At 43.6% G+C, this 25,608-nt stretch overlaps 1 protein-coding gene across 1 annotated transcript in view; it reads right to left on the reverse strand.

Moving 5' to 3' along the window:
- Window positions 1–9,417: 9,417 nt before the first annotated feature.
- The window catches only part of col4a5 (collagen, type IV, alpha 5 (Alport syndrome)), a 90,177-nt gene continuing 73,986 nt past the window's right edge, over window positions 9,418–25,608 (reverse strand). Inside the window, exons 40-48 of the mRNA XM_071333339.1 lie at window positions 25,525–25,597; window positions 24,270–24,341; window positions 23,982–24,110; window positions 23,678–23,776; window positions 12,471–12,683; window positions 11,959–12,136; window positions 11,668–11,782; window positions 11,272–11,444; window positions 9,418–11,047 (exon numbers count right to left, since the gene is read on the reverse strand). Of these exons, the coding sequence (XP_071189440.1) occupies window positions 10,966–11,047; window positions 11,272–11,444; window positions 11,668–11,782; window positions 11,959–12,136; window positions 12,471–12,683; window positions 23,678–23,776; window positions 23,982–24,110; window positions 24,270–24,341; window positions 25,525–25,597 (1,134 nt within the window). The 3' untranslated portion in view covers window positions 9,418–10,965. The remainder of the gene's footprint in view (window positions 11,048–11,271; window positions 11,445–11,667; window positions 11,783–11,958; window positions 12,137–12,470; window positions 12,684–23,677; window positions 23,777–23,981; window positions 24,111–24,269; window positions 24,342–25,524; window positions 25,598–25,608) is intronic.

The raw sequence follows: 25,608 nt of genomic DNA on the forward strand, positions 1-25,608 counted from the left end.
GAGACAGGATTGTGTTGAGGCACAGATCTGGCGAAGGGTATCAAAACCTTTCTGCAGCATTGAAGGCCCCCAAGAACACAGTGGCCTCCATCATTCTTAAATGGAAAAAGGTTGGAACCACCAAGATCCTTCCTAGAGCTGGCCGCCCCACCAAACTGAGCAATCGGGGGAGAAGGGTCTTGGTCAGGGAGGTGACCAAGAACCCAATGGTCACTCTGACAGAGCTTCAGAGTTCCTCTGTGGAGATGGGAGAAACTTCCAGAAGGACAACCATCTCTGCAGCACTCCACCAATCAGGCCTTTATGGTAGTGTGGCCAGACAGAAGCCACTTCTCAGTAAAAGACTAATGACAGCCTGCTTGGAGTTTGCCAAAAGGCACCTAAAGTCTCTCAGACCATGAGAAACAAGATTCTCTGTTCTGATGAAATCAAGATCAACTCTTTGGCCTGAATGCCAAGCGTCACGTCTGGAGGAAACCTGGCATCATCCCTACGGTGAAGCATGGTGGTGGCATCATCATGCTGTGGGGATGTTTTTCAGTGGCAGGGACTGGGAGAATAGTCAGGATCGAGGGAAAGATGAATGGATTAAAGTTCACCTTTCAACAGGACAACTACCCTCAGCACACAACCAAGACAACGCAGAAGTGGCTTCGGGATAAGTCTCTGAATGTTCTTGAGTGGCCCAGCCAGAGCCCAGACTTGAACCTGATCAAACATCTATGGAGAGACATGAAAATGTCTGTGCAGCAACGATCCCTATTCGACCTGACAGAGCTTGAGAGGATCTACAGAGAAGAACGGGAGGAATCCCCAAACACTCTGAATATTTTCCAAATGCATAAGTATTCACAACCCTGAGTCAATACATGTTAGAATCACCTTTGGCAGTGATTACAGCTGAGTCTTTCTGGGTAAGTCTCTACACAGGACTTTGTTTGCATGGGCGGGAGTTTTGGCTTGCCAGGTGACATCCCCAGGCAGTAAATTGGTTCATAGACCAATAACCTAGTCAAAAACCAGGCCTGATGAAGTCCATAGTACAAAATTTGCTTAACAAGGGTGGAACCCAACATAAATCAGTGACTCCTCGCAGCACTTCAAACCAATCAAATGCCTTGTTTGGGCGGAGGCGCTCACTAGGACAGCTAGTTTCCATCCTCCTATGGGTACATGGACTTCAATATAAAACCTAGGACGCTCGTGGTTCTCACCCCCTTCCATAGACTTACACAATAATTATAACTTCCGGAGGACGTCCTCCAACCTATCAGAGCTCTTGCAACATGAACTGACATGTTGTCCAACCAATCAAAGGACCAGAAAATGAATCTAGTACTGAAAGCATAAGCTACAGTTAGCTAGCACTGCAGTGTATACAATGTGGTGAGTAGTTGACTCAAGGGAGAGAATGAAAATAACAGGAGAAGCAAGCAAGAGAGAGAGAGAGCTAGCCATATTTCATATTTTATTCACTTTCAATTACTTAGCTAGCGAATGCAGCTAGCTAGTTTAGCCTACTGAAAACACCTGGTTCAAACAGAGAGGGATGTTACCTAGCTGGCTATGGCTATCCAACACTGGAATTTTTCCAAGTCAAGGTAAGCTTTTAATTTCATAAATTGATTGCCACAGGGGCCCGCCGGTGTAACTGCTAAACTGATTGCTGACTGTACACTGTACTGCATGATTGTAGCAGGTTTACTAATGCGTTAGTTCTAGTAGCTACAATGCCCTCCACTAATATTGGCACCCTTGGTAAATATGAGCAAAACGGGCTGCTGTTTACACCTTTTGGTATTTCATTCAAAATATTCACAAAACTTTTAATTTAAGTACAATTATTGAAAAAATAATAATAATTCCGAAACATGTGTGCCACAATTATTGGCACCCCTAGAAATGATTATGAGTAAAATCTAACTGAAGTATATTCCCATTCATATTTTACGTTTTTAAGTTCACCTGAGTGATTAGGAACACTTAAATGGTAAGCCATGACTTCCTGTTTCACTGGGGTATAAATATGAGATGGCACACAGGCCAAGTTCCCATAGTCATCCATGACTATGGGAAAGACCAGAGAATACAGTAATGATATGCAACAAAAGTTTGTTGAGCTGCACAAATCAGGAAATGGCTATAAGAAAATAGCTCAACGGTTGAAAATCCCCATTTCCGCTATCAGGGCAATAATTAGGAAGTTTAAAGCAACTGGAGATGTTAACAATCGGCCTGAAAGAGGACGTGTGTCTATATTGACCCCACGCACAGTGAGGAGGATGGTTAGAGTGGCCAAAAAATCTCAGACGTTAGTTGGGTCTTGGGGTCAGAGTCTCAAACTACGATCAGACGCCATCTACATACCCACAAGTTGTTTCAGAGGGTTGCCATAAAAAAGCCTTTGCTGTCATCAAACAACAAACTGAAGCGCCTACAGTTTGCCAAACGGTACTGGAACTTTCAATTGGACTGGGTTCTATGGTCAGATGAGACCAAAATAGTGCTTTTTGTAAACAAACACCAGAGGTGGGTTTGGCGTAGACAGAAAGACAGCCACGCAGAAAAGTACCTCATCCCCACTGTGAAGTATGGTGGTGGATCTTTGATGTTGTGGGGCTGTTTTTCTTCCAAATGCCCTGGACAACTTGTTAGGATACATCACGTATCAGCAGATATTAAATCAAAACCTGACTGCCTCTGCTAGGAAGCTTAAACTGGGCCGTGGTTGGATCTTCCAGCAGGACAACGATCCAAAGCACATCTCAAAATCAACACAAACATGGTTCAATGACCACAGAAACAAGGTTTTGCCATGGCCATCCCAGTCCCTTGACCTAAACCACATGGAAAACCTGTGGGATGAGCTGAAGAGTAGAGTCCACAAGCTTGGACCTCAGAATCTGACGGATCTGGAGAGATTCTGTATGGAGGAATGGTCTCAAATCCCTTGCCATGTGTTCTCCAACCTCATTATGCATTATAAGAGAAGACTCAGAGTTGTTATCTTGGCATAGGGAGGTTGCAAAAACTATTGAATGAAGGGGTGCCAATAATTGTGGCATACATATATTAGAGAAAAATATTTGTTTGATGATAAGAATGTATTTTTTCTTTAAATTATTTTACTTTAATTAAAGGTTAGATTTTTGTGAATATTTTGAATGAAAGACCAAGTGAATAAACAATAAAGAAAACATTTTCACAGCTCGTTTTGCTCATATTTACCAAGGGTGCCAATATTAGTGGAGGGCACTGTATGTTGAATTGACGTTAGCTAATATGGTGACAACGATGTAAGCTGTGTGTAGTGGTTAAAAGTTATGATATGAAGGTTTGGCTTGGAAAGTTTTTTAGCCTGGTCACAGACAGCTGATGTGTTGTGCACTGAAGTCCCAAGTGAAGGGAAAAGGTAAGAGGAGGAGAGCAACAGGGAATTATACAACGATCAAAGGGATCATGCTGTTTGTATGTGGCTGCTATGAAAGTGAACTGTGATTTCGTGTGATCAGGGGTGTATTCCTTCTGCAAATTCTGTTGAAAAACGTTTCTTAACACTTCTTATGGGCAGATGTTGAATTGACGTTGGCCAACATCCGGTGAAATTGCAGAGCGCAAAATTCAAAATACAAAAATACTCATAATAAACATTCATAAAATATACAAGTGTTATACATCGGCTTAAAGATGAACTTCTTGTTAATCCAGCCGCTGTCTCAGATTTCAAAAAGGCTTTACGGCGAAAGCATACCATGCAATTATCTGAGGACAGCGCCCCGCTTACAAAAGCATACAAACATTTTCCAGCCATGTAGAGGAGTCACAAAAGTCAGAAATAGCGATAAAATGAATCACTTACCTTTGATGATGTTAATATGGTTGCACTAACAAGACTCCCTGTTACATAATAAATGTTCGTTTTGTTCGATAAAGTCCCTCTTTATGTCCCAAAAATGTTTTGTTGGCGTGTTTTGTTCAGTAATCCACTGGCTCCAGGGCGGTCAAAACATGCAGACGAATACATCCTAATAGTACCGTTAAAGTTCGTTAATAATTAATCCTCAGGTCTAAATAATCAATAATATTTCAACCGAACAATAGCATTTTCAATAGAAAGGAAAAATAATGAACGGCACGCTCACGGTCACGCGCCCAATACTGCTCTGCATACTTCCCCTGTCCACTGACCAAAGGTATTTTTACTCGTCGTTTTTCAAAATACAAGCCTGAAAGCATGTCTAAAGACTGTTGACATCTAGTGGAAGACATAGGAACTGCAATCTGGGCCCTAACCCATAACATAGTCAATAGGCATTCAATGGAAAACAACTCACATCAAAAAAATCCCACTTCCTGGATAGATTTTCCTCTGGTTTTCGGCTGCCATATCAGTTCTGTTATACTCACAGACATTATTTGAACAGTTTTAGAAACTTCAGAATGTTTTCTATCCAATACTACCATGCATATGCATATCCTAGCTACTGAGCCTGAGTAACAGGCAGTTTACTTTTTGCACGTTTGTCATCCAAACTTCAAAATACTGCCCCCTACCCAAGAGAGGTTAAATGGAAGCAAATGGAACGAAACAGGGATAAACATACCTGCATTTGTCCAATATAAACTCTCGTTTGCAACTGTTGGACTGATGATTACACCCTAGATCTGCTAGATGCAGGCAAGAGTGTGCAAGGCGGTACTGAATGTGTCAATGTCTGTTACCTTGATTACTCAAATTTCTCTTGACCTGTGCACCTACGTTGTACACTTTCATTCATAGGCTAGGTTGTAGCTACCTCGTGATGGGTATAGGGAAAATTAGAGTATCATGTAGTAGCCTAAACCTATCAATGTTACATTGAACTGGGAGAATGGAATATGAATGACAGTCATCCAACATGCTGTAATAGAAATAAGGCCATGCTCATTAAAAAATTATCTTCACTCATCACCGACCACCACTGGATTTGATAAAGACTGTGAGCTGAAGCCAGAGTCTGGAAATAACTTAATCTGAAGTAGATCTGAGGACATCAACCGAATAGTAGTTTGACGTTTTAATGTCACATGCACAAGTATAGTGAAATGTCTTTCTTGCAAGCTCTAACCCAACAATCCAGCAATCAATAACAATGTAATACTAAAAATATGGTTTCCACTGTGAAGCATGGAGGAGGAGGTGTGATGGTGTGGGGCTGCTTTGCTGGTGACACTGTCGTGATTTATTTAGAATTCAAGGCATACTTAACCAGCATGGCTACCACAGCATTCTGCAGCGATACGCCATCCCATCTGGTTTGCGCTTAGTGAGGCTATCATTTGTTTTTCAACAGGACAATGACCCAACACACCTCCAGGCTGTGGAAGGGCTATTTGACCAGGAATAATAGTGATGGAGTGGTGCATCAGATGACCTGGCCTCCACAATCACCCGATCTCAACCCAATTAAGATAGTTTGGGATGAGTTTGACCGCAGAGTGAAGGAAAAGCAGCCACACGTGCTCAGCATATGTGGGATGTCCTTCAAGACTGTTGGAAAAGCATTCCAGGTTAAGCTGGTTGAGAGAATGCTAAGAGTGTGCAAAGCTGTCATCAAGGCAAAGGGTGGCTACTTTGAAGAATCTAAAATCTAAAATATATTTTGATTTGTTTAACACTTTTTTGGCTACGTGATTCCATATGTGTTATTTCATAGTTTTGATGTACAATGTGGAAAATAGTAAAAAATAAAGAAAAACCTTTGAATGAGTAGGTGTGTCCAGACTTTTGACTGGTACTGTAAATATATATATTTAAAACATATTTTCCTTTATTATTTTCCACTAACTCTACCAACCCCCCCCCTAATTGGAGTAAACTAATGAACAACAACACTTTGGCTTCAACTTTATATATAAGATGTCCGTTTATTTGCGCTGTGGAACACCTATCCGAGAATGCAATTCATTAACTACAGCTCAGCGTTCAACCCCATAGTGCCCTCAAAGCTCATCAATAAGCTAAGGACCCTGGGACTAAACACCTCCCTCTGCAACTGGATCCTGGACTTCCTGACGGGCCGCCCCCAGGTGATAAGGGTAGGTAACAACACATCCGCCACACTGATCCTCAACACGGGCCCATCAGGGGTGCATGCTCAGTCCCCTCCTGTACTCCCTGTTCACTCATGACTGCACGGCCAGGCACGACTCCAACACTATCATTACATTTGCCGATGACACAACAGTGGTAGGCCTGATCACCGACAACGACAAGACAGCCTATAGGGAGGAAGTCAGAGACCTGGCTGTGTGGTGCCAGGATAACAACCTCTCCCCCAACATGATCAAGACAAAGGAGATGATTGTGGACTACGGGAAAAAGAGGACCGAGCACGCTCCCATTCTCATCGACGGGGCTGCAGTGGAACAGGTTGAGAGCTTCAAGTTCTTTGGTGTCCACATGACCAACAAACTAACATAGTCCAAGCACACCAAGACAGTCGTGAAGAGGGCACGACAAAACCTACTCCCCCTCAGGAGACTGAAAAGATTTGGCATGGGTCCTCAGATCCTCAAAAGGTTCTACAGCTGCTCCAGTTAGAGCATCCTGACCGGTTATATCACTGCCTGGTATGGCAACTGCTCGGCCTCGCACTACAGAGGGTAGTACATCACTGGGGCCAAGCTTCCTGCCATCCAGGACCTCTATACCAGGCGTTGTCAGAGGAAGGCCCTAAAAATTGTCAAAGACTCCAGCCACCCTAGTCATAGACCGTTCTCTCTGCTACCGCACGGCAAGCGGTACCGGAGCACCAAGTCTAGGTCCAAAAGGCTTCTAAACAGCTTCTACCCCCAAGCCATAAGACTTCTGAACATCTAGTCAACTGGCTACCCAGACTATTTGCACCCCCCACCCTACAGTATTTTTTACATGAGATATCTTGTTGTTATTAGTCTCACCCTTCAGCTCCATTCAACCCCTCCTATCAATCTCTTAACACCATCCATTTAGGGGCGGCAGGTAGCCTAGTGTTTAGACTTGTAACCGAAAGGTTGCAAGATCGAATCCCCGAGCTGACAAGGTAAACATTTGTCATTCTGCCCCTGAACAAGGCAGTTAACCCACTGTTCCTAGGCCATCATTGAAAATGAGTATTTGTTCTTAACTGACTTGCCTAGTAAAATAAAAAAATCCATATTCGATTTCTATTTGTCCCATATTGTTCAACTGAAACTGATGTTTCACACAATTCTGAAGATTGTAAATTTAAAGATGAACATTTTTGCTGAAAGTATTATTGATCGATTGACTGACTTTTCAAATCACCCAGTTGTGCTATCTGCAGAGTTAGCTTTAGGTAAATGTTGCAATTCTTCAGCCATTCCTGAACCTGTGAACAAAAACAACATATGGACAGTACCAAAATAAATGATCTAATGACTCTCTTCGCAGCAAAATCTGCAGAGCTGGGAAGGTTGTATCTCCCATACTTTTTTTATTCATCACAATTATCTTGAACCAATTTTGGTCTATAATGCAGGGCTGACAGACAAGTTCCTTACTTTTTCCCCTTTCCACTTGCCTCTTCCATTTTTGTGGTAATGCTGCAATTGGTTGATTGTAATTTTGGGTAGAGCAGACATCTCCATCTCCACCTCCACAGTTAACACAACCCTATAAATCACTCCTTTCAATTGTGCCCTGCTCCTAAGAGCAAAGCAAGAAGATCTTGACCCAAGTTGCATGACACGGAGCACCCGCTCCCTCTGGTCAGAAGAAACACAAACAAATATCACATGTCCTCTACAGTTTACCTTCACTGATTCAACTGCACCAGTGGAGGCTGCTGAGGGGAGGACAGCTCATAATAACAGCTGGAACGGAGCAAATGGAATGATATCATACACATGGAAACTGTGTTTTTGATGTATTTGATACCATTCCACTGATTCTGCTCTAGTCATTACCACGAGCCCGTCCTCCCCAATTAAGGTGCTACCGACCTCCTGTGAACTGCACCCACCCTGAACTTTCTCACTCACCCTGAAACCACAAATGGATCCGCCAAAAGGCAAGGCTCCACTTTTTCCCAAAATGTCACTCCTACTGGACCAAATTCTTCTTACTATCTACCTCGGACAGGGTATCGTCTGTTGAGTCTGAGCTTGCAGAAGGTTAGGCGGAGCAGTAATATCTGCACAATTACCTGCTTGCTTTCGAAATGGCCACTCCTTTCGACACACCCACTCCTTTCTACACGCCCATACTCCAGTCGTCATATTGGGACGCAGCTTCCCCCATTCAAAACATTTTTGCAAAACATAATTCTGTAGACCTCCAAGGGAGGTGTGACAATGAGGTGGTTTTGTTGGTATGGCAACTCGAGACTAATAGACCAATAACAAAGAGAGCTCCAAACCTCTCTGCCAATAAAAAGAGAGCTCCAAACCTCTCTGCCAATAAGTTTTCCCCTCCCCTCTCAGACCACACCCAGACAGCCCAAACAAAATTCTTGCTTGAGCAATTTTTTTAAATTTTACCGGGAAACTATTACAGTAAAGTACTTAATTGTTACCCAGAAACGATTTGATATTGATATAAAAACAATGTGGACCCCTGGCCTAGGCAGAGAGCTCTGTAAATATTGTACATAATTTTGTTATTTTCATATTTTTCGTCACATTTTTTAAATAATGTTTAGGGGTTTGATCTGGGGGTTGATCATTTACATCTCATGGTCTTGACTCTGACTTTCATAATTTTTTGGGGCTTACGCCTATAGCTAGCTAGTTTGCTGTTTTGGATTCAAATAATGCAGCCCCTACTTTATTGTTTAATCTGCCAGGAAGGAATTACAAAAAGTACTGCATGCTGTGTCCAGAGATGGCAGAAGACGTTCAGGGACTGTTCTTAACAGCTGCCAAGATGTTGTGACTTCTCGTGTCCTTTTCAGCAGCTGTGGCATCACCCATGGAGGTGCTACATGTTCTGCAATGGACAACCAGTAGCTACGGAGAAGCAGGTCCTATGGAGGTACTGACCATCGACTCCCCCTCAGCCGAAGCTACACTGCCTTTCAGATCCAAACTGCCTCAACACACAGCCTTTCATCTGAAGCCAAATTGAGACATTCAATCTCAATACCATCTCAATTTACATTTGTTGTTTGTTTTTCTTTTGTATGGGCTTTGAGATTATTTTCTGTAATACAAGTTAAATACATTGTTATTATACAATATCCCTAGTCATTGTCTGTCATAGTCAATGTCTCCTTGAAGCTTGGCTCTGTAGGATTCAAGTTTATTATGTGAGCTGCAGGCATGTTGATAAGACAATGCACAGAAACACATTAGTCGAAGTACCGGAACAGAGCACTTAAGTGTGCACTAGAAGTGTGCACTTCCAAGATAGGGGAGAAACGTTTCCACACAAAACAATGGACATTGGGTTTATTTTTCAGTCTTAAAAGTTTATAACAACTTCTGGATAACATAACAAAAAAAACAAAAAAAAGATTTTTTGAAATTAATGTCACCCCATGGTGACATTACAAATTAAAAATAAGCTTTGAAAAACAACATCACAGGAAGAATCATCCCCCCACAGCTCTCCTCGTTGACCGTAGAATAGAAAAAAAAAGAATAGAACAGATTCTATTTGATTCTATTCTCGCAGTACGTAACATTACGTGCATACTTATGACACGCTAGTTCCTAGTGGGACAACCTAGACCAGTGTTAAGATCTGAATTAATATCAATAATATACATTTCCAGGAGTGGATTTTATTATCAACCTGTTATGGCATGAAATCGGGTAATTTTCTAACCCCCCAGTTAACGATAGATTACTAGTAGAAATCAAATACAAAAGCTTGAGTGATTGCCATTATCATACACAGTACATGATCATAATAGGATAGGGTTTTTGATTGGTTGACAGGGAAACTCTGTTTACTCAGTTTCGTTGTCATGCCAATAGTTTTGTGAAATGTGAAAAAAATACCTTTTGGAGATAAAAATAATGATGGAAAAAAAACTCCCGCCCGCAGCCAAATAGTGTATATACTTTTTTAAATTTTTAAATATATATATATATATATATATATATATATAATACTGTTTCATTTATAGATGTACAATATCTGAATGAGTGTATATGTGAGCGAGTGAATGCGTGAGTGTGTGAATGAGTGCATGAATCAATAAAATGAGTGAAGACGAGTGAACAAACAAAAACAACCCAGAAATTCATAATATAGCTAAGTAACTGTTTTGTCTTACAACTATAAAGGTGTTTTACATAATATACACATTTAATTACTTACAAAAAGAGAAATGAGGCCTAGAGTTAACAGGCTGGGAGAGACAGCAGTGTTAGTACCACCAAGGAGAAAAAACTAAATCAAAAAGAAAGAATAACAGAAAGATTTAATAAAAATGAAAACCTAGAAAAACGCAGTCTCGCTAAGAAAGCTCATCAGTGCATCTCTTCTCTTTGATGTTCCGACGTCAAAGTGCCGATTTGGTAACACGGAGACAACTCCACTCGTTTGTAAAACACAAAAAAATAAAAAATGAAAAAATGAAAGAAAAATCTGTCTAAAAATGAAATGTTTGTACCACCCTCTGTACTGTACTGAAAATCTAAATATATATATTTTTGTTGTTGAAACAAAATAACAATTTTGAAAAGATAAAAATAAAATGCACTTTTGTCACACAAGGCACCTTTCATGTTTTTTTTGTGTTTCTTTTTGACGTACTTGAGGTATTAAAAAAGAAGAAAAGACTAAATAGATTCATTTTTTCAGCGTTTTTTCTTTTGTTGCTGTGTTGCACAGTAGCACCATTTAAGTTGTTGTTTCCGGAAGACAATACACCATTGGAATTCCACCTTGTCACGGAGACGTCATCATCACCACCCCTCCGCCGCCGCCATGTTCGTTGTCGGTTGTCCCCGGCAACGGTTGCCGCTGCGCTGTTACGTCCTCTTCATACAGACCACACAGCGGCTGACGCGCGTCCGCAGGTTACCTGCTTTCAGCGTCTCCGACTGTGGCTTCCTGTTAGGGGTCAGGGGTTAGAGGTCAGGGTTTGGCATCACTGTATGAGCATTCGGATCTTTACATTTTATATGAAAATTACCCATCTCAAGCAAATAACTACATTATCTAATGTTTTCAGTGTAATTCCTCATTACTCAGGATCAATCAACCAATCAGTTATTCAATAAATCAATTACTGAGGGGAAAAAACCCATCATAATCTCTGCAACATTCTCTCGTACCTGAACATTTCTGATTGGTCGACGGTGGCCAGCCAGAAGCTGTAGGAGTTGCCGTAGTAGTTGCAGGTCCCCCGACCGTGGCACTCGATGAAGGGAGCGCTCCGGAATTCCTCTAGACAGGAGCCAGGAGAGGCCAGAGCCTGACCCGAACCCTCAGCACCAGCACTAGTGTGCTGTTATAAAAAGAGAGAGGGAGGGAGAGGAGGAGGGGAGTGGGAGTGGGAGTGGGAGGGATTGGTGGAGAAAAGTAAATGTGTGTGTTCATATGGTGGCTTAAACACACTTAAAATGTCAAACTTGATTCCTCTGTGTGTGTGTGTGTGTGTGTGTGTGCGTGCGTGCGTGCGTGCGTGCGTGCGTGCGTGCGTGCGTGCGTGTGCATGTGTGTGTGTGTACCATCATGAAGGAGTATCCGATCCACAGTGGTTCCCAGTAGTTGGGGCAGGTGGGGATCTGAATGGTCTGACTGTGTACAGCGATCACCATGGCAGGGGCCTCACACACTGCACACCTAAAACACACACACATAGAGGAGTGGTTAAATACACACACTCAGACATGATCAAATCACAGTCTCCTATTGTATCTCGTCTCCTCTATATGCCCTCCGTCCCTCCATCCCTCCTTCCCTCTTTACCTCCATCCCTCCCCCTCCCTCCCTCCCTCCCTCCCTCCATCCCTCTCTACCTGCTGATGTAAGGTTTGATGCCCTCTCCGGTGATGGGGGCCATAGTCATGGGCATGGGCGTGGGTGTGGACAGCCAATAGGAGTAGTCGTTACGGGAGGCGAAGTTACACACGTTGTTGATGTTACAGAACATGAATGGCATGGTGCTGAACCGACGCAGGCAACTTCCAGCAGTTCCTAGAGAGAGGGAGTAGAGGAAAGAGGGGCGAGAGGATGGGGAGAAGAGAGGGAGGGGGGGAAGGAGGGGCAAGAAGATGGGGAGAAGAGATAGGGAGGGGGGGAAGGAGGGGCAAGAAGATGGGGAGAAGAGATAGGGAGGGGAGAGGCGAGGGAGGAAGGAAGGAGAGGAGAGGGATGAGAAGAGAGGGGGAAGGAGGAGAGTTTAATAATTTGTTTGGAGGTTTTTCCAGCTCTGAATTATTTCCTATGTGTGTGTGTGTGCGACCGCGCATGTGTGTGCATGCGTCTTTGTGTACCAGCTTGTATATATAACTCCAGTCTCCATCCTTACCCAGGTCCTGTCCGTGTGCCCTCTCGTTGCCCTGTACGTAGAGCAGAGAGTAGCCGTCGTAGATGAGGCCGGTGCCCTCTGGGCAGATGGGGACGTCCTCGCCCTGACTGTGTCTGGTGATCAGGAAGCCGTGTGCCACAGAGGCAGATCCAGATGGACCTGGGGGGCCCTGCAGGCCATCTGAACCAGGGGGACCGGGATATCCACGCTCACCTGGGAACAGGGGATAGAAGAGATAAAAGACAAAGCATGGGGAACATTAACAACTCAATGAATTGTATAATACTACATATCTTAGGCAGAGTAAAGTTCTTGGCAGAGTAAGATGTGGTACAATGATCAGTATAATCAGTAAGATGTGCTACAATGATCAGTATAATCAGTAAGATGTGCTACAATGATCAGTAAGATGTGCTACAATGATCAGTAATGCCTTGTTCACACTACAGGCTTAATGCTCAAATCAGTTGTTTTAAAAAAAAAAATCAGTTTTGGAAGACTGACTGTCCAAACAGCGAGTTACACATGTCCAAATCGGATTTGTGTATGTTCAGACTTTAGTCATTTGCAGACGTGGCTATGGTAGCTGTCATGGTAATGACGCGTGTGTGTGCAGTAGTGTTGGCTGGTTGGTGGTGATGCTCGTGCTCCCTCTCAATCAGAAGTTATGTAGCAAGCTAAGGTCACAACTACGCCTGCCATAGAACTTTCCCAGTTGCTTTGAATGTTCGAAATCAGTGTAAGAACACTAAAGCCTCAAAGGATAAGATGATCCACCTTTCAAAACAAGTAATTTTTGGCTAGCAACAACAGTCAACTAGTTAGCTAGGTAGCAGTTTAGCTTGCTAGCACATTCTCAAATTTGTTTGTAAACAATTAACAAGCTAGTAATACCACGTTCTTGTCAAACTGTCAACAGAGTAGCCAGCATGCAACAATATATGCCAAAAAACAGTCTACAAACCACTTAATGGAAAATAAATGAGATTTAACTGTTTAGACACAAGTCACATGGCCAGAAATCTGATTTGTATCTGGCTTGAAATATCTGATTCAGGCTGCAGAAAAATTATCAGATTAGAATCAAACTGCCAGTGTGAAAGCTTTAGATGTGCTATAATTAGGGATGTAACGATTCACCATATCGGTCCCCGATTCAAATGTTTAAGATCGGACATTGGTCCGCGGACCCCAAACTGATTAAAATGTAGCATGCAATTTATTATGTGACTTGTTAAGCACATTTTTACTCCTGAACTTATTTAGGTTTGCCATAACAAAGGGGCTAAATACTTATTGACTCAAGACATTTCAGATATTCATTTTTTACTCATTTGTAAAAATAAAAAAATATTTAAAAAAAATTCTAAAAACATAGTTCCACTTTCACATTATGGGGTATTGTGTGTAGGCCCGTGACACAAAATCTAAATGTAATCCATTTTAAATTCAGGCTGTAACACAATAAAAAAGTCAAGGGTGTGAATACTTTCTGAAGGCACTGTACCTGCTGAACAGGGCCTACAATATATTTTATTTGAATAATAATTGATTGGATTTATATAGTGCTTTTCTACCAACTGAGGTACTCAACCTCATCCACCACAAATGTGTAGCATCCACCTGGGTGATGCACAGCAACCATTATTGTGCCAGAACACTCACCACACATCAGCTGGATAGGCGAGGAGTGATATACAGTACCAGTCAAAAGTTTGGACACACCGACTCATTCAACGGTTTTTCTTTATTATTACTATTTTCTACATTGTAGAATAATAGTGAAGACATCAACACGATGAAATAACACATATGGAATCATGTAGTAACCAAAAAAGTGTTCATCAAATATTTTATATTTGAGATTCTTCAAAGTAGCCACCCTTTGCGTTGATGACATCTTTGCACACTCTTGGCATTCTCTCAACCAGCTTCATGATGTAGTCACCTGGAATGCATTTCAACTAACAGGTGTGCCTTGTTAAAAGTTAATTTCTGGCATTTCTTTCCAACTTGATACATTTGAGCCAATCAGTTTTGTTGTGACAAGGTAGGGTTGGTACACAGAACATAGCTTTATTTGGTAAAGACCAAGTCCATATTATAGCAAGAACAGCTCAAATAAGCAAAGAGAAACAACAGTCCATCATTACTTTAAAACAAGAAGGTCAGTCAAAATTTCAAGAACTGAAAGTTTCTTCAAGTGCAGTCGCAAAAACCATCAAGCACTATGATGAAACTGGCTCTCATGAGAACCACTGTAACGATGTTCAGGGAGTGAGTGTTTTAATAAATAAATGCAACATAATACAAAACAAGAAACACGAACAACGCACAGACATGAAACTGAAACAGCAACAATGACGCCTCACCTAAGGGAAGCATCAGGGAGTGTGTTTTTTTTTTCAGTGGGAATGATGTCGGGTCCGGGAGCCCCTACAGGCTCTCATGCCTCGGACAGATCGCCAGGCTCTCATGCCTCAACCAGATTGACCGGCTCCCCTGCCTCAGCCGGTCTGTCAGGTTCCCGCGCATCAGCAGGAGTGACCGGTCCTCTCCTGATCCCCGGGATCGTCCCTTTGGTTGGCGTCCAGCTGCTGGAGCCGAACATGCCGGGGAGTAGGTACACCGTCACGTATGCTTTCTCCGGCGCTCTAGGTCGCCATGCTCTCGCGTCTCAGCCGGACTGACAGGTCACCTCAGCAGAGGTGACCGGTCCGCTCCTGATCCCCGGGATCGTCATTTTGGTCGGCGTCATGCGGCTGGAGCCGCACGTCAGGGAGGAGGTACTGTCACGTGTGCTCACCAGGCTGCTCGTTATGGCGCACACCTGTCACCATCGTTACGCGCACCTGTGCGTCGTCAGACTCACCTGGACTCCATCCCTTCCCTGATTACCTTCCCTTTATATGTCGCTCCCTTTGGTTCATTCCCCAGGCATCATTGTTTCTGTTTCATGTCTGTGTGCTGTTAGTGTTTATTGTTTTGGATTATGATTATTTTATTAAAACACACTCCCTGAACTTGCTTCCCGACTCGCAGCGCATATCGTTACATCCACCACAGGAAAGGAAGACCCAGAGTTACCTCTGCTGCAGACATGAGCAATGGACATTAGACCGGTGGAAATCTGTCCTTTGGTCTGATGAGTCCAAATGTGAGACTTTTGGTCCCGACCGCCGTGTCTTTGTGAGACGCAGAGTAGGTGAACGGATGATCTCCGCATGTGTGGTTCCCACCGTGAAGCATGGAGGAGGAGGAGTGATGGTGTGGGGGTGCTTTTCTGGTGACACTGTCAGTGATTTATTTAGAATTCAAAGCATACAACCAGCATGGCTACCACAGCACTCTGCAGCGATACACCACCCTGTCTGGTTTGCGCTTAGTGGGTCTCTCAATTGTTTTTCAACAGGACAATGACCCAACACACCTACAGACTGTGTAAGGGCTATTTGACCAAGAAGCAGAGTGATGGAGGGCTGCATCAGATGACCTGTCCTCTACAATCACCAGACCTCAACCCAATTGAGATGGTTTGGATTGAGTTGGACCGCAGCGTGAAAGAAAAGCAGCCAACAAGTGCTCAGCATATGTGGGAAGTCCTTCAAGCCTGTTGGGAAAAGCATTTCAGGTGAAGCTGGTTGAGAGAAGCATTCACACCCCTTTGCTATGACACTCCAAATTGAGCTCAGGTGCCTCCAATTTCCTTTGATCATCCTTGAGACATCACTACAACTTGATTGGAGTCCACCTGAAGCCAATCCAATTGTTTGGACATGATTTAGAAAGAAACCCACCTGTCTATATAAGGTCCCACAGTTGACAGTGAATATCAGAGCTGAAACTATATCATCACATCCAAGAAACTGTCCATAGATCTCCGAGATAGAATTGTGATGAGGCAAATACAGTGGCAAGAAAAAGTATGTGAACCCTTTGGAATTAGCTGGAGTTCTGCATAAATTGGTCATCAAATTTGATCTGATCTTCATCTAAGTCACAACAATAGACAAACATAGTGTGCTTAAATTAATAACGCACAAATTATTGTATTTGTAGGTCAGGAAAAGTATGTGAACCCCTAGGCTAATGACTTCTCCAAAAGCTAATTGGAGTCAGGAGTCAGCTAACATGGAGTCCAATCAATGAGACGAGATTGGAGATGTTGGTTAGAGCTGCCTTGCCCTATAAAAAACACTCACAAAATTGGAGTTTGCTATTCACAAGAAGAATTGCCTGATGTGAACCATGCCTCGAACAAAAGAGATCTCAGAAGACCCAAGATTAAGAATTGTTGACTTGCATAAAGCTGTAAAGGGTTACAAAAGTATCTCTAAAAGCCTTGATGTTCATCAGTCCACGGTATGACAAATTGTCTATAAATGGAGAAAGTTCAGCACTGTTGCTACTCTCCCTAGGAGTAGCCGTCCTGCAAAAAATGACTGCAAGAGCACAGCGCAGAATTTTCAATGAGGTTAAGAAGAATCCTAGAGTGTCAGCTAAAGACTTGAACATGAAAACATCTCTGTTGACTAGTCTACGATACGTAAAACACTAAACAAGAATGGTGGTCATGGGAGGACTCCACGGAAGAAGCCACTGCTGAAGCCATTGCTGCACATCTGAAGTTTGCGAAAGTGCACCGGGATGTTCCAAAAAATATTCTGTGGACAGATGAAACTACAGTTGAGTTGTCTGGAAGGAACACACAACACTATGAGTGGAGAAAAAAAAGGCACAGCACAGCACACCAACATCAAAACCTCATCCCAACTGTAAAGTATGGTGGAGGGAGCATCATGGTTTGGGGCTGCTTTGCTGCCTCAGGGCATGGACAGCTTGCTATCATCGACGGAAAAATGAATTCTCAAGTTCATCAAGACGTTTTGCAGGAGAATGTAAGGCTATCTGTCCGCCAATTGAAGCTCAACAGAAGTTGGGTGATGCAACAAGACAACGACCCAAAATACAGAAGTAAATCTACAACAGAATGGCTTCAACAGAAGAAAATACGCCTTCTGGAGTGGCCCAGTCAGAGTCCTGACCTCAACCCGATTGAGATGCTGTGGTATGACCTCAAGAGAGCAGTTCACACCAGACATCCCAAGAATATTGCTGAACTGAAACAGTTTTGTAAAGAGGAATGGCCAAAATTCCTCCTGACCGTTGTGCAGGTCTGATCCGCAACTACAGAAAATGTTTGGTTGAGGTTATTGCTGCCAAAGGAGGGTCAACCAGTTATTAAATCCAATGGTTCACATACTTTTTTCACCTTGCACTGTGAATGTTTACACAGTGTGTTCAATTAAGACATGAAAACATATAGTTGTTTTGTGTTATTAGTTTAAGCAGACTGTTTGTCTATTGTTGTGACCTAGATGAAGATCAGATTACATTTTATGACCAATTTATGCAGAAATCCAGGTATTTCCAAAGGGTGCACATACTTTTTCTTGCCACTGTATCTGGGGAAGGGTATAAAACAATTTCTAGAGTGTTGAACGTTTCCAAGAGCACAGTGCTCTCCATCACTGGGAAATTGAAAAAATATGGAACGACCCAGACTCTGCCTAGAGCTAGCCGTCCTACCAAACTAAACAACCGGGCAAGAAGGACCTGAAAGAACTACAGGGTTCCTTGGCTGAGGTGGAAGAACTTGCCAGAAGGATAAGTCTCTACAGCACTTCACCAATCTAGGCTTTATGGGAGAGTGACCAGATGGAAGCCACTCCTGAGAAAAAGGCACATGACAGCACACCTGGAGCTTGCAAAACCCCCCGTGAAAAACTCAGAGATCATAAGGCATAAGATTATGTGGTCTGATGAGACAAAGATTGAACGCTTTGGCCTGAATGCAAAGAGCTGTGTCTGGAGAAAACCAGGCACAGCTCATCACCCGTCTTAACACCACCCCAACCGTGAAGCATTGTGGTGGCAGCATCACGCTATGTGGATGCTTTCAGCAGCAGGGACAGGGAGACTGGTAAGGATAGATGGAACAGTGAATGGAGCCAAATACAGGCAAATTCTTGATGAGAACCTGCTTCAGAGTGCAAACGAACTTAGACTGGGGGCGAAGATTTACACTCCAACAGGACAATGACCACAATCATACAGCCAAAGCAAGACTGGAATGGCTTCAGAACAAGAATGTGAAAGTCCTTGAGTGGTCCATTCAAAGGCCAGACTTGAATCCCATTGAAAAACTGTGGAAAGACTTGAAGATTGCTGTTCCCTTCCACTCACCATCTAACTTTTTTTTTTAATGAATTTTCAGTTTTACAAACAGACAGATAATGACAGCAAACAATACATTGAGAATACCACCCCCTTTCTGAATGAGCTTTGTCTGTTAGTGGTAGTGGGGTGGTAGATGCCTAGTCTCCCTAATGGCTCAGCTCATGAGCCTGCATAGTACATACACCACAGGCATACATCATTTACACACACACACACACACACACACACACACACACACACACACACACACACACACACACACACACACACACACACACACACACACACACACACACACACACACACAGACACACAGAAGTCAGTGCCGAATCACATTTATTCGGTCTCTAATCAAACGGAATTGCATCGAATCGTTTCAAACTACAACGTATCGTTGAGCCCATGTATTCAGATATGTATCGAATCATCTTGAAAGGGAAAGATGCACATCCCTAGCTATAATGATCAGTAAGACATGGTATAATGATCAGTAGCACTCACTTCCGTCATCATGAAGTGCTTTGAGAGACTAGTCAAGGACCATATCACCTCCACCCTACCTGACACCCTAGACCCACTCCAATTTGCTTACCGCCCCAATAGCTTTACAGACGACGCAATCGCAACCACACTGCACACTGCCCTAACCCATCTGGACAAGAGGAATACCTACAGTGGGGCAAAAAAGTATTTAGTCAGCCACCAATTGTGCAAGTTCTCCCACTTAAAAAGATGAGAGGCCTGTAATTTTCATCATAGGTACACTTCAACTATGACAGACAAAATGAGAAAATAAAATCCAGAAAATCACATTGTAGGATTTTTAATAAATTTATTTGCAAATTATGGTGGAAAATAAGTATTTGGTCAATAACAAAAGTTTCTCAATACTTTGTTATATACCCTTTGTTGGCAATGACAGAGGTCAAACGTTTTCTGTAAGTCTTCACAAGGTTTTCACACACTGTTGCTGGTATTTTGGCCCATTCCTCCATGCAGATCTCCTCTAGAGCAGTGATGTTTTGGGGCTGTTGCTGGGCAACACGGACTTTCAACTCCCTCCAAAGATTTTCTATGGGGTTGAGATCTGGAGACTGGCTAGGCCACTCCAGGACCTTGAAATGCTTCTTACGAAGCCACTCCTTCGTTGCCCGGGCGGTGTGTTTGGGATCATTGTCATGCTGAAAGACCCAGCCACGTTTCATCTTCAATGCCCTTGCTGATGGAAGGAGGTTTTCACTCAAAATCTCACGATACATGGCCCCATTCATTCTGTCCTTTACACGGATCAGTCGTCCTGGTCCCTTTGCAGAAAAACAGCCCCAAAGCATGATGTTTCCACCCTCATGCTTCACAGTAGGTATGGTGTTCTTTGGATGCAACTCAGCATTCTTTGTCCTCCAAACACGACGAGTTGAGTTTTTACCAAAAAGTTATATTTTGGTTTCATCTGACCATATGACATTCTCCCAATCTTCTTCTGGATCATCCAAATGCTCTCTAGCAAACTTCAGATGGGCCTGGACATGTACTGGCTTAAGCAGGGGGACACGTCTGGCACTGCAGGATTTGAGTCCCTGGCGGCGTAGTGTGTTACTGATGGTAGGCTTTGTTACTTTGGTCCCAGCTCTCTGCAGGTCATTCACTAGGTTCCCCCGTGTGGTTCTGGGATTTTTGCTCACCGTTCTTGTGATCATTTTGACCCCACGGGGTGAGATCTTGCGTGGAGCCCCAGATCGAGGGAGATTATCAGTGGTCTTGTATGTCTTCCATTTCCTAATAATTGCTCCCACAGTTGATTTCTTCAAACCAAGCTGCTTACCTATTGCAGATTCAGTCTTCCCAGCCTGGTGCAGGTCTACAATTTTGTTTCTGGTGTCCTTTGACAGCTCTTTGGTCTTGGCCATAGTGGAGTTTGGAGTGTGACTGTTTGAGGTTGTGGACAGGTGTCTTTTATACTGATAACAAGTTCAAACAGGTGCCATTAATACAGGTAACGAGTGGAGGACAGAGGAGCCTCTTAAAGAAGAAGTTACAGGTCTGTGAGAGCCAGAAATCTTGTTTGTTTGTAGGTGACCAAATACTTATTTTCCACCATAATTTGCAAATAAATTCATTAAAAATCCTACAATATGATTTTCTGGATTTTTTCCCCTCATTTTGTCTGTCATAGTTGAATTGTACCTATGATGATTACAGGCCTCTCTCATCTTTTTAAGTGGGAGAACTTGCACAATTGGTGGCTGACTAAATACTTTTTTGCCCCACTGTATATAAGAATGCTGTTCACCGACTACAGCTTAGCATTTAACACCATAGTACCCTCCAAATTCGTCATTAAGCTCGAGACCCTGGGTCTCGATCCCGCCCTGTGCAACTGGGTCCTGGACTTCCTGACGGGCCGCCCCCAGGTGGTGAGGGTAGGTAACAACATCTCCACCCCGCTGATCCTCAACACTGGGGCCCTACAAGGGTGCGTTCTCAGCCCTCTCCTGTATTCCCTGTTCATGCACGCCTCCAACTCAAGTTTGCAGACGACACTACAGTGGTAGGCTTGATAACCAACAACGACGAGACGGCCCACAGGGAGGAGGTGAGGGCCCTCGGAGTGTGGTGTCAGGAAAATAACCTCACACTCAATGTCAACAAAACAAAGGAGATGATCGTGGACTTCAGGAAACAGTAGAGGGAGCAGACCCCTATCCACATTGATGGGACAGTAGTGGAGAGGGTGGAAAGTTTTAAGTTCCTCGGCGTACACATCACGGACAAACTGAAATGGTCCACCGACACAGACAGAGTGGTGAAGAAGGCGCAGCAGCGCCTCTTCAACCTCAGGAGGCTGAATAAATTCGGCTTGTCACCAAAAACACTCACAAACTTTTACAGATGCACAATCGAGAGCATCCTGTCGGGCTGTATCACCGCCTGGTAAGGCAACTGCTCCACCCATAACCGTAAGGCTCTCCAGAGGGTAGTGAGGTCTGCACAACGCATCACCGGGGGCAAACTACCTGCCCTCCAGGACACCTACACCACCCGATGTCACAGGAAGGCCAAAAAGATCATCAAGGACAACAACCACCCGAGCCACTGCCTGTTCACCCCGCTATCATCCATAAGGTAGTTGTTGTGAAATTGTTAGGTTAGATTACTTACTTATGTTAGATATTCCTGCATGGTCGGAACTAGAAGCACAAGCATTTCGCTACACTCGCATGAACATCTGCTAAGCATGTGTATGTGACAAATAACATTTGATTTGAAGATGTGCTATAATGATATTGTCACAGTGAGTTTGAGAAAACAGGGAACAGAGCAGTGGGAACATTAATAATAATTACATTATTCAAATATGTATACCGGTATGTGTTGATATTAATAACGATTCCAACATGGAGGAACATTTGGCCAAACTATTTCTGGTTTTCTCTGACAGATCTGGGTTAAAATGTGAAACACACTACATGACCAAAAGTATGTAGACACCTGCTTGTCGAACATCTCATTCCAAAATCATGGGCATTAACATGGAGTTGGTCCCACCTTTGCTGCTATAACAGCCTGTACTCTTCCACTAGATGTTGGAACATTGCTGGGGGGACTGGCTTCCATTCAGTCATAAGAGCATTAGTAAGGAAGGGCACTGATTCTGGGCGATTAGGCCTGGCTCGCAGTCGCCATTCCAATTCATTCCAAAGGTATTCGATGGGGTTGAGGTCAGGGCTCTGTGCAGGCCAGTCATGTTCTTCCACACTGATCTCGACAAACCACTTCTGTACAGACCTCGCTTTGCGCACAGGGGCATTGTCATGCTGAAACAGAAAAGGGCCTTCCCCAAACTGTTGCCACAAAGTTGGAAGCACAGAATCGTCTAGAATGTCGTTGTGTGTTAAGATTTCCCTTCACTGGAACAAAGGGGCCTAGCCAAACCATGAAAAACAGCCCCAGACCATTATTCCTCCTCCAACAAACTTTACAGCTGGCATCCACCAAACCCAGATTTGTTTGTCGGACTGCCAAATGGTGAAGTGTGATTCATCACTCCAGAGAACGCATTTTCACTGCTCCAGAGTCCAATGCCGGCGAGCTTTAAACCACTCCAGCTGAACACTTGGCATTGCGCATGGTCGGCTGCTCGGCTATGGAAACCCATTTCATGAAGCTCCCGATGAACAGGTCTTGTGCTGACGTTGCTTCCAGAGGCAGTTTGGAACCCGGTAGTGAGTGTTGCAACCGAGGACAGATTATTTGTTTACGCGCTACGCACTTCAGCACTCAGCGGTCTCGTTCAGTGAGCTTGTGTGACCTACCAATTCACGGCTGAGCCGTTGGTGCTCCTAGCCGTTTCCACTTCACAATAACAGCACTTGACCGGGGCAGTTCTAGCAGAGCAGAAATCTGATGAAGTGACTTGTTGCAAAGGTGGCATCCTATGTCAGTGTCAGGTTGAAAGTCACTGAGCTCTTCAGTAAGGCCATTCTACTGCCAATGTTTGTTTATGGAGATTGCGTGGCTGTGTGCTCGATTTAATACACCCGTCAGCAACGGGTGTGGCTGAAATAGCTGAATCCTCTAAATTTGAAGGGGTGTCCACATGCTTTTGTATATATAGTGTACTTTTCTAATACTTGATTTAGTTTGGCAAGTACAATGGACCCAATGAAATAGTCCCAAAAGTGCAAAGTCATGGCTAAATCAAAGGCACCTCAATGTATTTGACTAAGGTCTGTCTTAGGACTCAATCTTGTTTGTCCTGTCAATTAACTCACTGAACTCAATGAACAATACTATAACTAAGTTGACTTGATTTGAGTTTATTTTACACTTCTAGAGCTACATATTGTAATGACTATTGACTAATACTATATGACTACTAACTGATATACACAATGGAAGGTTAGGTCTGTGTAAGAGAGATTTGAAGTATTTGTGTGCTATGGACCTGAGGAAGATGGCAATCTTACCTGGCTGTCCGGCGGGTCCTGGGTCTCCCTTGCGCCCGGAGGCTCCACTGAATCCTGGGGGTCCCTCAGGACCGGAGTCTCCTGGCTGACCGGGCTGACCTGGAACAGACCAGATGACTCATCAGTGACCTCATATACCTCCAAGCGGAAAACTCTCTTCGCTAGCTCTAGTAACTAGCTAATGATAACGTACTGCAGCTTCAAGCATCCTCTGGTAAGAATTAAGCTAATTGTAATTAACTTTATGAACTGAATATAAAACTCTCCTATGGCAAACAGACACTGGGTATGACAGTCCACTGACCTGAGAGTCCCTCCAGTCCGGGGGGTCCTGTGGCGCCACGGCCGCCTGGTAGACCTGAAGGGCCGGGGGAGCCACGCTCTCCCTTCAGCACGATGGGGGCTGGAGCAAAACCTGGGTCACCTGGGGGTCCTGAGATTAAAGATGACAACGAGAGAGGTTTCAGAGAAGAGAAGTGGGGTACACCAGAGATGTCAGTTAGAGTTTTTGGGAGTGTGTGTAGGTGTTTGGGAGGGTGTGTCTATGTGTATGTGTGTGCGCACGCAGAGGGGATGAGGGGTGAAGACTCACCAGTAGTGCCAGCATCTCCGGGTTCTCCAGGGAGACCAGATGATCCAGGGATTCCAGAATCTCCCTTTGGTCCTGGGGTAGAGAGCGAGAGGTGGAGAGAGGGAGTAGAGAGAGAGGAAGGAGAGAGAGGGGGGAGGAAAGAGAGAGGAAGGGAGTAGAGTGAGAGAGGTGGAGAGGAAGGGAAATAAGGGAGATGAGGGAATATTGTCAACAGAGATACCTATGATGGGACATTCACATATACCCGTGGTCACAAACCTTTTCAAAATGCAAGCCGGGAACTACCACTCAGATTTTTTTTTACATTACTTAAAAAACTTAAGTCTATGCAACATTAACCAATTAAAAACAGTTTTGTGGAAATTATGTTTGTGCAATAGGCTATAGGCCCAATACATTATCACTGCATATTGGCTACACTTGAATTGCCCTGCCAATATTGTTCTTCTCAGACCATTTTGAAATTATATTTACACATTTTAGGTATATGATCACACTGGTAATATATAATTTGTTGTATTACTTGTGAGGCGCAGCTGAGTGAGCATAATTATACACTTTTTCTCCTAGGACAGATGGCCTGCATCTGATGGTCAGTCTGAAGGTTAGGGAGGGAGCAGCTACCTCTCACCCGACTCACCGTCCCTCCTTTTTCCCTCCCTCTGCTGAGAAAAGGGGACACAGTCTTCCAGCTAATGGCGAAACTTAAGTCGCACTGCATTATTTCTGCCTCATGCACCAATTCATGATGTTAGTCCTATGACCAGAGAAAGTGAAATACTCCTCGGTATAGTGTTGACAGTGATGAATAACAACTTAAACACAAACTTACTTATAAAAACAGCAGCTCTTCGCTGTATTCGTTTAATCTCTCTCTAGTCATGGTTTTAAAAGTTTTGAAATCTCATATTATCAACTTTGCTGTGCATTCTAGGCTTTTGTTTTTACAGTTTATGGCGTGAGGAAACTGTGCAGACACAGTGATCTGAGCTATCTGATTGGCCAGTGGTAGGCCTATAGGTACACTTGATTTGCTCTCTGGACCAGTTGGCGGGGTTCTACCTTCAGACACATGAAATGGTTCAAAATGCAAACACTTTGCCTTACCGGTACTAGGGTTGCTGAATCAAGTGCACCTAACACCAACAGTGCGAAACTAATTTAAAAAAAATAAGAACGCGAGGCTTTATCATTGTTTTTATTTACAGAAATGTTTGGTGATCGACTAGGAATGGGAATGTTATTCCTGACTGACCTGGGAATCCGGGAACTCCAGGCAGTCCGAGGTCTCCCTTCAACCCTTTGGTACCAGGAAGGCCAGAATTACCCTGGTCACATG

This window comes from Salvelinus alpinus, chromosome 11, assembly GCF_045679555.1.
Source record: "Salvelinus alpinus chromosome 11, SLU_Salpinus.1, whole genome shotgun sequence".
Lineage (NCBI taxonomy): Eukaryota > Metazoa > Chordata > Actinopteri > Salmoniformes > Salmonidae > Salvelinus > Salvelinus alpinus.